The 11244-nt window shown below is 33.9% G+C and overlaps 1 protein-coding gene across 3 annotated transcripts; it reads left to right on the top strand.

Moving 5' to 3' along the window:
• Nucleotides 1–2567: 2567 nt before the first annotated feature.
• On the top strand, nucleotides 2568–11214 carry LOC116339144 (mitogen-activated protein kinase kinase kinase 15). 3 transcript variants are annotated; one of them, XM_031764844.1, is made up of 17 exons: nucleotides 2568–2659; nucleotides 4222–4515; nucleotides 5070–5275; nucleotides 5347–5541; nucleotides 5641–5792; nucleotides 6098–6992; nucleotides 7065–7665; nucleotides 7734–7949; nucleotides 8040–8364; nucleotides 8434–8574; nucleotides 8808–8903; nucleotides 9118–9406; nucleotides 9471–9623; nucleotides 9690–9801; nucleotides 9873–10182; nucleotides 10248–10634; nucleotides 10739–11214. In XM_031764844.1, the coding sequence occupies exons 2-17, from the start codon at nucleotides 4446–4448 to the stop codon at nucleotides 10818–10820; spliced, it is 4230 nt and encodes a 1409-aa protein (XP_031620704.1). In that variant the 5' UTR covers nucleotides 2568–2659; nucleotides 4222–4445; the 3' UTR covers nucleotides 10821–11214. The 3 variants fall into 3 exon arrangements, with proteins under 3 accessions (XP_031620704.1, XP_031620705.1, XP_031620706.1); XM_031764845.1 differs by having other exon boundaries at nucleotides 8811–8903; XM_031764846.1 differs by lacking the exon at nucleotides 8808–8903.
• The last annotated feature ends 30 nt before the right edge of the window (nucleotides 11215–11244 follow it).

Below are 11244 nucleotides of genomic sequence, written 5' to 3' on the forward strand. Positions count from 1 at the left end.
ATTGGAAGTCATCGAAATCGACAAAAAAAATAATCGTTCATTTTTAGCATTTTCTCTAATCGAATTATCTATGAGTCAATAAGATATTTTTCTTTTCTGTAAATGTTTACTATTTTTATCGAATTTCAATATTTGAGTTTCACATTTTCACATCAACAAAAGTGAGAAAAAAAACGTCATATTCAATTGCTTACTACAAATGCATTGTTTTCAATTTTTTTTTTCGATATCATGTCAATTTTAATCATATTGATGTACAAAGTCGGACAAAAGATCATCTTGCGTTAAAACAAACAATGCATTCGTTTCAAACGAGAATAAATAGTTCTAGTCTAATTCTGGCTTTGTCCTTATTTCGATTGAAATTGAAGAATTTGAACTGTATACGTGACAATGTGTGTTAACATCAATCAAGATCATTTACCAAAATAGTGCTTCCATGTCGAGTACTGGATAATGGTGAAAACAGGCCGAAAATATTATGAAAACAAACATCAATTAATAAAGAGGCAATTTGGGCTCTTGTTAACAAATTTAATATTAAAATTATAACGTAATGAAGTCGTTGTGGCTTGTGCGCAGTGCGCGTACATACATTTTTGCCATTTAACATTTATCAATTATGTGTGTGTGTGTGCTTTTTCTCTATGTTTTCATTTTGAACTGTATGGTAATTGATTACCCATATTCGTGGTTAATCGAAACTGCACGCGACTACTTGCATATACACGCATATAGATAGTAATTTACGTGGATATGCAAAGTAAACTATATACAATTATACATATATTGGAAAAACAAACCATTTCCGATACCTATCAATTGTGTTGCGGTCATTTTCAAACAGTATTGCCCATATTGCCATCAAATATAAACGAGAATTGAAATTCTATCCAATAATTAAGGATAATAGTAGCGTTCAAATGCTTCAATTACCACATTGAATAATAAATATATTACATATTTGAATTATTTTTCGATTTTCGGCGTAACAAACTGGTAAAAGGCCAGTTCGTGATATAGTTGCAAAGGACGTCAGTTTGTCATTAGGCAATATATGACATTGTTTCATTGCACACACACAAATAGGCAAGAGCCTCCCATTTACCTTGTAACAAACCGTGTTTAAACCGCTAACGCAACTCTTTTGTTATGCCTTTGGTTGGCATAATGCACATGAATTGCAGGATGAAGAGAAGAAAAAAAAATGTATGGTCGATAAATGATTGTCGATCCTAGTAAATTTCTTAATTGCCGACCTAATGTCGCATACTTTATTCATTGTTTGATGTACGAAAATAGCAAAATATGGTATGCATTGCAGCTGGTCGGCTGTTTTTTTTTTCCTTTACCTTCTCATCGCCTCCGTCACATTTGTAAATAATTATAATGCCTTGTATCGATTCGACTGCACACGAATGCATTTATTCAAAGGATTCGCAAATGCATCTCAATAAGCGCTCAATTCAGGCGGCAAATGATTTATTTTCATTTTAAATGGGCGATAATTTCTTTTCATTTTTTGTTGTTGGTGTTGTTGCATATTATCAGAAATCCACCGTAAATTTCGATTGCATTTGCATCGTTGAATTTCCTCGATCATAAATAACATCACATTTGTGTCGCATTCAACAAAACGATATCACATGTGTATGACGAAGTCATGCCGCTTTCTTTTTGCCACTTTTCAACAACAACAGACGATCGCATGCATTTACATTGCAGCCCGAAAATTTACGACTTATTAAATGCTCGAATGCCTTCAAATGCACAGCCACTTCTTTTTCAGCAACACGGTATGGTGTTGAAATGTTTGCAACTAAACACTTATATTTCTAGTTTAATACCGACAACAAACAAGTACACACACACACACACATACAAAAAAAAAAGTATTCAAAATGAGAATGGAAGAGATACCGTTTTACACTTGCCGCTTCATATGCCATATATCACAATTTATTGGGCAGAACAAATAACTTTGCATCAAAGCCACACGACTTCCACAACAAATTAATTTCATTTTCATTAATTTGTCGGAATGCATGATTTTCACAAACGAAAATTAGTCAATTAACACACCACAAAACTATTTTCCATTTGCACACACACACATGTGCCTTGATATTTAAAACAGAGATGCAAAAATATTATGACTTGATCATTGCCAGTCAACATTCCAATGAGTTCAAATGCAAATGGTGTGCCATGCTTCGATTAACTTTAACTTTAAAGTGATCAGCTCGGTTTCCCAACGAAAACATTTCTATTCGAACATATGATAATTTGTTTGTTCATTGCAATGAGGGATAAGAAGAGAGGGAAATAGATAAACAATTATTTCATTTCGTTCTTAAGAAAGGCTTAAGTAATCACATTGTGAAATGTTAACGAATTCTGTTTTACACTCGAGAAATGTGTCAATTTGAAAATACATAATGAATAATTTGAAAGTATATTTTGAATAGCAGTCGCCATCTGTTGATAACAAGGCACATTAATACCAAAGTACCTTCAAATACGAGTCACATTCAAATAGAGAAAGAGAGAAAAGACAGATACTTAACCATGAATCCGATTGGCGGCGTTGTTTGTTTGACATTTCCATTGTATTTCATCGTGCGAGTGGGTTCAGACTAGAATTCTTATTTCGCTTAAGGTTTTGTTTGTTTTTGTTGATTTTCCGATCAAATTTCATATATTTTGGTGTAGAATTTTTTTTTGTTCTTCCTCTATATCTCAGTGAAATGTTCAACAATAGAATTTTCAAGTGAAATTATACGATTTGTAAATAAATTTGTAGAATAGCATTTGAAATTCCATTCGATCTATTCGAATATAATGCGCCTCACGAGCGTTAAACATTTTGTCAAAAAAATTATCAAAATATTTTCGATGCATACATTCGATTTATTTACAAACAAACACTGTCAAAGTACAAAAAAATAATAATGTGTAGTGCAGCCGATTGTGTTCAGTGCAATGTCATGTCGTATGTGTGTATTTGTGTGCGTGTTGGATTCAAATGTATGAATAGAAGACAAAAGAGGAGAGAAATAAACAACACAGTGAGAGAGAGAGCGAGCGAGGTGGAATAACAAGCGTTTAGCACGTTTCCAACAAATAGAATCGCATCTGTGTTTAAAACGGCTAAAATCGGAGCCAGTATGTGCATTTAAAAATAGCCGCATTCACTTTTTAAAGTGTCCAAGTTTCAAAAACGGGAAATCGAATGGTTTAAATTGCAAATGCGATAAATTCGGAAATTTATAGATAAATCAACTATCTTCTCTCTCTTTCTCTTTTTCTCACTCTCACTCGATGTTATTTAGTTGCTCTCTCCATCATTACATCAAGCAATAAATAGAAGTGTATTTTTTTCTTGATAAGAATACAAACAAATTCTTTTGTCGCTTGTTTGTCAATAAACGTTCACAAAAGTAAACGATTCGGATGTAATTGACAAAGTGCAAAAGACCGTCTGTTATCTTTTGGAATCATGGAAAAAAGTGCGCGCACACACACACATTCATCGAAAATCTAATCGAAATTCCATGTACAAATATAAAATTTTGTCATTTTGTGAAGGAAAGCAAAAGTAATTGCGTAATATATTTAGACACACAGCATTTAATTAGTGCCATAAAAAAGCCCAATACGATCGAGAAAGATGAAAAAAATAAATAAAAATTTATCACACATACATCATATGTGTGAGACACCCACAGTTCGTTCTCATTGGGAAAATTGAAATCGCGCTTTGCCTACACTTCTCTACTCTTTTATCCCTCCGCAACAGTTTTCTGAACATTCAACGATACATGAGTATATGCCATTTATGGTCAAGTTCTCTCTCACGAATGGGTGTTTTAACGTATTTTATTCACTCACACATTCCATTTGGTATTTTGCTGGCTCGAGAGTGTCACAAATCTCAAAACAACAGAGATTTCTTATATAAACCGATATATTTTCTGCATAGATCTCGCTCTCATCACAGTTTCAGATGAATGTGTTGGTTTTCTTCTTCTTCTTCTTATTCTTATTTTGAACAAAACAACAACACATGGTGTGCTTGTTTGTTTGTGTGTATGCATCGTGCATTGAGTATGAAAAAAATGAACGCAGTAGAATTTTCTGATTGAACATTGACACTGTGATCTTTTTGACACGATTATTCTAATTGGAATGTGTGTTTTTTCTCTCCATCATTGTTATTAGGTGAAAAATATTGCATAAAAATCGTGAAACTCTGCCACGGTGAGCGGGCGATAAAAGCAAAGATGCGAAAGGATATTAAGCCGAGCATTTGAATCCAAAAAAGGATTTACATATATTTCTTTTTATATTACAAAAGTGCAAAATTACGTTTAAGTTGAATATAAGTTAATTCAGGTAATTTTAAAGAAACGAAGATACAAAAACAAAGAACGGCAAAACACGAAATGCCTTCACCAACATCAACCGTAGCGTCGACAGTTGTTGCGACACCAGCAATCATCGATGAAATGCCAGGTATGAATTTATGGAATGTATATACAATTTTCAATATTTGCTCTGATCAATGGTTGAAATTTGGATAAAATTGTCATTTCACAGAATAGCTTTGATTTTTAGACCAATGATAGAGCTATTTTCGGCACAAAATCGGAGCAAATCATTTCGAAAATATACCATTATTTATTTATTACGATTTATGCCTATTTGCATTTAAGTTTCAATTAAGAAGATAAATATTAAGCGCAATTATTTACTTAACGATTTTTGATAAGATATAATTTCAAGAAATGAACATATGTAAATAATTTTGTGTGTTAATCTGTTTATTTTGCATTCAAATGTGACATGATTATATTTCGAAAAATGTGGGTGCTCGTTAACTCACAATGTAGATGTGATCGTTTAATTAATCAAATCAAATTCAATGTGACATAATATAAATGTTGCCATATGTGGTATTCGATCCATCCCCGATCGTAATTGATTCACTTAAATAAGTTATATATATATATATCGACATTTTAATTGAAAACGTGTTTATATATCGAATGTTTATGATTTATGTGTAGAAATGAATGGCGTGCGACAAACGGACAGCATGTCAAATTTAAGTGACATGTCTGGTAATACGGCAGTACAAACGAATCGACCACGTATGGACGTTGCATGCGTCATTGACACCGTACATCCAGACCATATAGCACATCGAAAATGTGCACTCGATGAACTAAAACAAGCATGCTCTCTCACCAATGCCAATTTGCACCAGATTCAGGTATAATTACGAATTGGATTCACACCTTTCAATTTAATCTCATGCATTTTTTTCGACTTTGAATGATTTAGTTTGAAAAATTGGATTTTGGCGAAACAAATGTATTGGATACGTTCTATAATGCGGATGTAGCAGTTGTCGATCTTAGCGTTCAACTTCAACAAAGTGCCTTATCCTATCATTTAGGAGTGCGTGAGAGTTTCGGCATGAAAGGAAACATTCTATTGTATAATGACATTCAAACGGAGCAAACACTTCGATTGAAAGTAAGCTTTTGTTACTTCATTAAAAATTTAGATCAAGTGTTACATTTAACATAATTTATTCATTTTTTTTCTCTCTATTCATTCGTGTTCAATCAACAGCTATCATGTGGCAATTACACGTTTCTTCCATACATTTTACAAGATTGCGGATCATGCGTGCTGACAAACACAACAAAAGAATCGTGCGAGAATAAGCAATCGCTCATGCTTAAATTCAAAAAATTATTGCAAGATGTTGAAATTCAATCCAAGTGAGTTAGAGTCTCTTCTACCGTTCAATGCAATAAATTATTCTTTCTAGCGATTTGGTCACACAAAATATTAAAATTAATTTATTCCGACTGTTCATGCACACAGCCTCTCAAAGTAAACGAGTATGAGAATTTTTTTCGATCATTAAATGCATATTATGACGTTTTCCGATACGTCTTTTTCGTCAGAATCAGAGAAATGAAAGAAAAACCAAACTTATTAAAATTTTGGGGTGACCAAACAGATCAAAAAATGCAAAATTTATGCAAAATTTTCAATTAAATTACCATCTCCCATTCAATAGGACACATATGCGTGAGAAATTTTTGAGTGATTTGCGTCTGGCTCGCGAACAATATGTAAATAATACGGAGGAATTGACAAAAGTATTGCACAATATGCGAAAGCGATTGGATGATCCGAATGTGTTATCTGGCGAAGTGGTACATTCGTACATGTGTTCGTTGCGTGATACCCAAGATTATGATGCAATGGTTCAGCTGGTCAATGACCTGCGAACAATACCAAATAAACGAAAGCACATCGAAACTGGCAACATGAAATATATGTATGCGTTTGCATTGAATCGACGAAATGCAGACGGTGATCGTGAAAAAGCGCTAAATACATGTGTCAAAGCATTAGAACGTAAAGAGAACCATTTTCCTGATATGTTATGTTTGTGCGGACGAATTTATAAAGATAAATTTGTTGAATCGAATCACACCGATATGGATAGTTTGAAAAATGCCATCCGATGGTATCGACGCAGTTTTGAAGTACAACCAAACGAATATGCTGGCATCAATTTGGCCACATTGCTTGTGATTGATGGCAAAGATTTTTCCAATACGGAAGAACTGCAACACATCGGTATGGTGTTGAATAATTTAATTGGGAAAAAAGGTAGTTTATTCTCATTGAATGAATATTGGGATGTTGCAACATTTTTCGAAATATCAGTACTGGCCGAAGATTATAGTAAAGCCATTCAAGCAGCCGAATGTATGTTCAAATTGAAACCACCGAATTGGTATTTAAAATCAACGATTGGAAATATTGCGTTGATTGATCGCTTTCGTAAAAAGACTGATGACGTTGAACAGAGTCCGGAACAAAGTATTTTTCAATTTTGGATGGAATTCTTTCATGAAGCAACCAAGGAAGGTGATCTGGATATGATTCGATTTCCGATTTTGGTAAGAAGAATTTGCCATTTCGATTTTCTCCATTTGAATTTGTTTTTTAATGATTTTTCCATTCCGATACAGATATTGGAGCCGCAACGAATTTTTATGCCAAGTTTCGTGATCATCAATATTGGTGCCGAAGAGCAATCGATACAAATAACCAATTTGTGTCTGGCACATTCGAAAGGAACATGCAAAAAAGTGCATGATTTTCTTTTCACCGCCAATCAAATTAAATCAGTTAGTTTATACAAGCGTGACGAGCGTTCCGCCTATTTATATGTACATCACAATTCGGATGATTTTCAAATGTATTTTCCATCGGCTTATTGTCGACAACGTTTTTATGATTTGGTTCGCGAAATGACCGCCGATCAAGAAGTATTTGTAGATTTATCGGTCGATACGAATCCCATTCAGGATTATGAATACGATGTTGATGATCAGGGTCGTCGAATTATATTAGGTAAAGGTACTTATGGTGTTGTTTATGCGGCACGTGATCTTAATACTCATGTTCGGATCGCTGTGAAAGAAGTACCTGAAAAATTTACACATGAAGTACAACCATTGCACGAAGAAATTAAATTGCATTCCCAGCTACGGCATCGGAATATTGTACAGTACTTAGGTTCTGTGTCGGAGAATGGATTTTTTAAAATTTTCATGGAGCAAGTGCCAGGTTTTTATTAATTACATTACAATACATATTTTCTTGTGTTTAACTAAATTGATTTTTTTACACGTCAGGTGGTTCTCTGTCGGCATTGCTGCGATCCAAATGGGGCCCACTTAAAGATAACGAATCAACCATAGCATTTTATTCAAAACAAATTCTCGAAGGGTTGAAATATTTACACGATCAAAAAATTGTACATCGTGACATTAAAGGCGATAATGTTCTTGTTAATACATACAGTGGTGTTTTGAAAATTTCCGATTTCGGTACCAGCAAGCGATTAGCAGGTATGAGATATTTTCGAAATAAAATGTAAATTTTTCGATTATTTAAATTCCAAAAATTTAAAAATTGAATTTTCTTCTTGAAATGAATAGGAATAAATCCAATCACCGAAACATTTGCTGGTACATTGCAATACATGGCACCCGAAGTCATCGATCAAGGTTTTCGAGGCTATGGACCGGCGGCTGATGTCTGGTCATTTGGTTGTACAAATGTTGAAATGGCAACGGGGAAACCGCCATTTGTTGAACTGGGATCACCGCAAGCGGCCATGTTCAAAGTTGGCTTCTACAAAAGTCATCCGGAAATTCCGGAAATGTCTTCGATGGCCGAGAGATTCATTCTACGTTGTTTTGAAGTTGATGTTGATAAACGTGCAACAGCCGCTCAATTGCTAGAAGATCCATTTTTATCCGAGTATGTTTCAATACACATGAAATGACAACAAACGAATAGAAATAATGCCTTTTTTTACTCATTTCATAGGAAACATCGAAAATCACGTATTTTAAACCCGACAAATAATACCGAATTCATACGAAGCGTTTCCGTTCCGGCGGATCGAATGATTTCTAAGAATGCCCCACCATTTAATCCAATTACAACACCTGTCACACCCGATTTGGAGTATGTGTCAAACCCAATCCATTATTACAATACAATTTCATGCAAAAAACATTTTGGATTGCATTTTGTGTTTTTGCTTCAGATTTTTGCATTTTTTCCATCAATTTGTTACATTATAATCCGCTCATATTTCTAATATTGTTTGTGTTTGGAATTTTGGTTTTGAAATAAGTGGATTGTGTGTTTTTTTTCTCTCTTTTTCCTCCATTTTATTTATTCGTTCTTTCATGTAGTAGCACGTCTATGTCAACCCGAACATCACCGAAAACATTATCTCGAACTCATTTGGCACCAATTCAAATACCCATTCCAATTATAATGACCCAAAGGTACATATTGATATGCATATGTTACTGATTTATATTCTTTTAACTTTGTGTTCAAGTGTTATTATATATATGCTTTATTTTTTCGTTCGATTTTTTTTTATAAATGAATAACAATGCTTTACTCACACTTGTTTTTTTAATTTAAAACCTATGCCAATTATTCGATTCAATGAAATTGATAAATTATGATTTTATTTGATTTATGTATGAATAGTTTGGCGTGTTCACCGTTAATCGATACTGATCATGATGTAGACACAACGTTCAGTTTGAATCGACGAAGTTCATCGGGCGTATTACTATCGCCTGAAGTTGAAATGACCGGCAGCATCAGCAAACCATTGACTGAAGCATCCGAAAGTGATGGATTTTATATGCTAAAAAAAGACTCACAACGTCGAACAACCCTATCGAAAGTATTAACGCACGATGAGCAAAAAATCTGTGATGTTTGGATGGACAAAATTGAAAATAATCACAATGTTCAAGTTGTCATTAGCAAGGTAACCGAAATTCACATTGAAAATATTGCAACATTGTGTTTAACTCAACGTATCGATTCCCCAGGATAACCTTGAAACCATGAGCCGAGCCTTGCGTGATTATATTATCGACCAAAATACGGAATCACTGCAAAATGTTCTAATTTCACTTAAGAAGAAACTGAGCTCCGATGCAACGGCAATCGACCATCTACATTTAGCGCTGTATTCATTTCAAGTGAGCTTAATAATTCAAATGTTTTCTCTTTTCAGTGAGTAAGAAATGTTTGTTTTTTTTTTTAAGGATGCCGTAAATACAGTGCTTCGATCACACAGTATCAAACCTCATTGGATGTTCGCGTTGGATAGTTTAGTTAGTAATGCCGTCCAAGCTGCAATTACCGTTCTATCGCCAGGTACTTGCGACTATAATTTTACTTGCGACTATTTTCTATAAAAAAATTTGGTTGATTTTTTTCTGTGATAGAATTGGGTGCAAATTTGGCTGGTCGATTGGATAATGCTGAAGAAGAGGAAATGTCAACGTCGGGCGTGAGTACAGTTAACTCGACCAAAATGAAGCCTAGCGGTGACACTAAATACTTGAATGAAGAATTCTCCAAATTAAAAGTTCAGAATATGCATCTCATGCAAAATTTACTTGAATCGCATAAACTGTATCAGGCACTTTTAAAATCGACAATCGAAGAGCAACGCCTGAATTTAGATTTGTTGCGAAATTTTAGTTCGCAACTGACAAACGCCACTGTGCTTTATGAACGCAGTATTTCTCAAGGGTAAATAGAATTTTTGTTTTATTTATTTCGAGGAAAATTAATGTTACGTTTTTCGATGTCCAAAGTTATCATAGTGATGTTAGTGATATGACCGTGGGACGAACTCAAAATGATCTATCACCGAATTCAATAACCGAAGTGGATGCCATCAATAACAATAACAATAATCGAAATATGGAATCGAATTTACCAAGAAAATCCGTTTTAATCACAAACCAAAATCAATGTAAAGCAGACGCACAACCAAAAATCACATCACCTGGACGACGATTAATCGGTAATCGTGAACAAAATGCACTCACTTCGATACCAGTGGATGCACGTCTTAATGACTGGCTGAATGCAACAAATATCGATTCGATTTCGAAGAATTTAATTCTAGCCGAACAATTTACGTACGATGATTTTATTTATGGGATGGAAAAAACCGATTTACAACGCATTGGATTGAAGTAAGAATGATTTGCACTTCATTTCATATGCAAACAAATGTGTCTAATGTGCAATTTTCATTTGTTTATTTCATGTGTGTATCCACCCATCGAACTGAAAATAGATGCGGGGTTGAGGTAAAAGTTTGGCGTGCAATTATCAAGCATCGTACACAATTCCCAGACGCAACACAGATTGATATATGAAAGCGGAAACGATATACACGAAACTAGATATTGATCAAACGAACCAACAACAAAGAAACATTGCAATGCGCACAAAATGATGTGGCTTATCCCCATTTATAATTTGTTTTATAATTTTTTTTTTTTTTGTTTTTAGTTTTTGTTTTGCCATATTAGCAAATAGAATAATGAATACGGATTCATCATCGTCGTCAGGTTGATCATAGTGATTTTATTTTCAATTCAAATCCGAGTTATTTTTCATACAAAAATAGCTTGCTAACGAATTGAATATGCAGCTAATGTTATAATATGGAACCCATCATCATGATTTAAAAAAAAATGTTACAAAATTAGGAGTAAGAAAGTCTATTTTTCTAAGGAGAACATTTTCATACCCCATAAACGAAAATTATACAGACGTGTTTTATTTTATATAAAATAT

Source organism: Contarinia nasturtii, unplaced genomic scaffold (genome assembly GCF_009176525.2).
Source record: "Contarinia nasturtii isolate CC-2019 unplaced genomic scaffold, AAFC_CNas_1.1 Cnas_scaffold_493, whole genome shotgun sequence".
In the NCBI taxonomy this organism is placed as follows: domain Eukaryota; kingdom Metazoa; phylum Arthropoda; class Insecta; order Diptera; family Cecidomyiidae; genus Contarinia; species Contarinia nasturtii.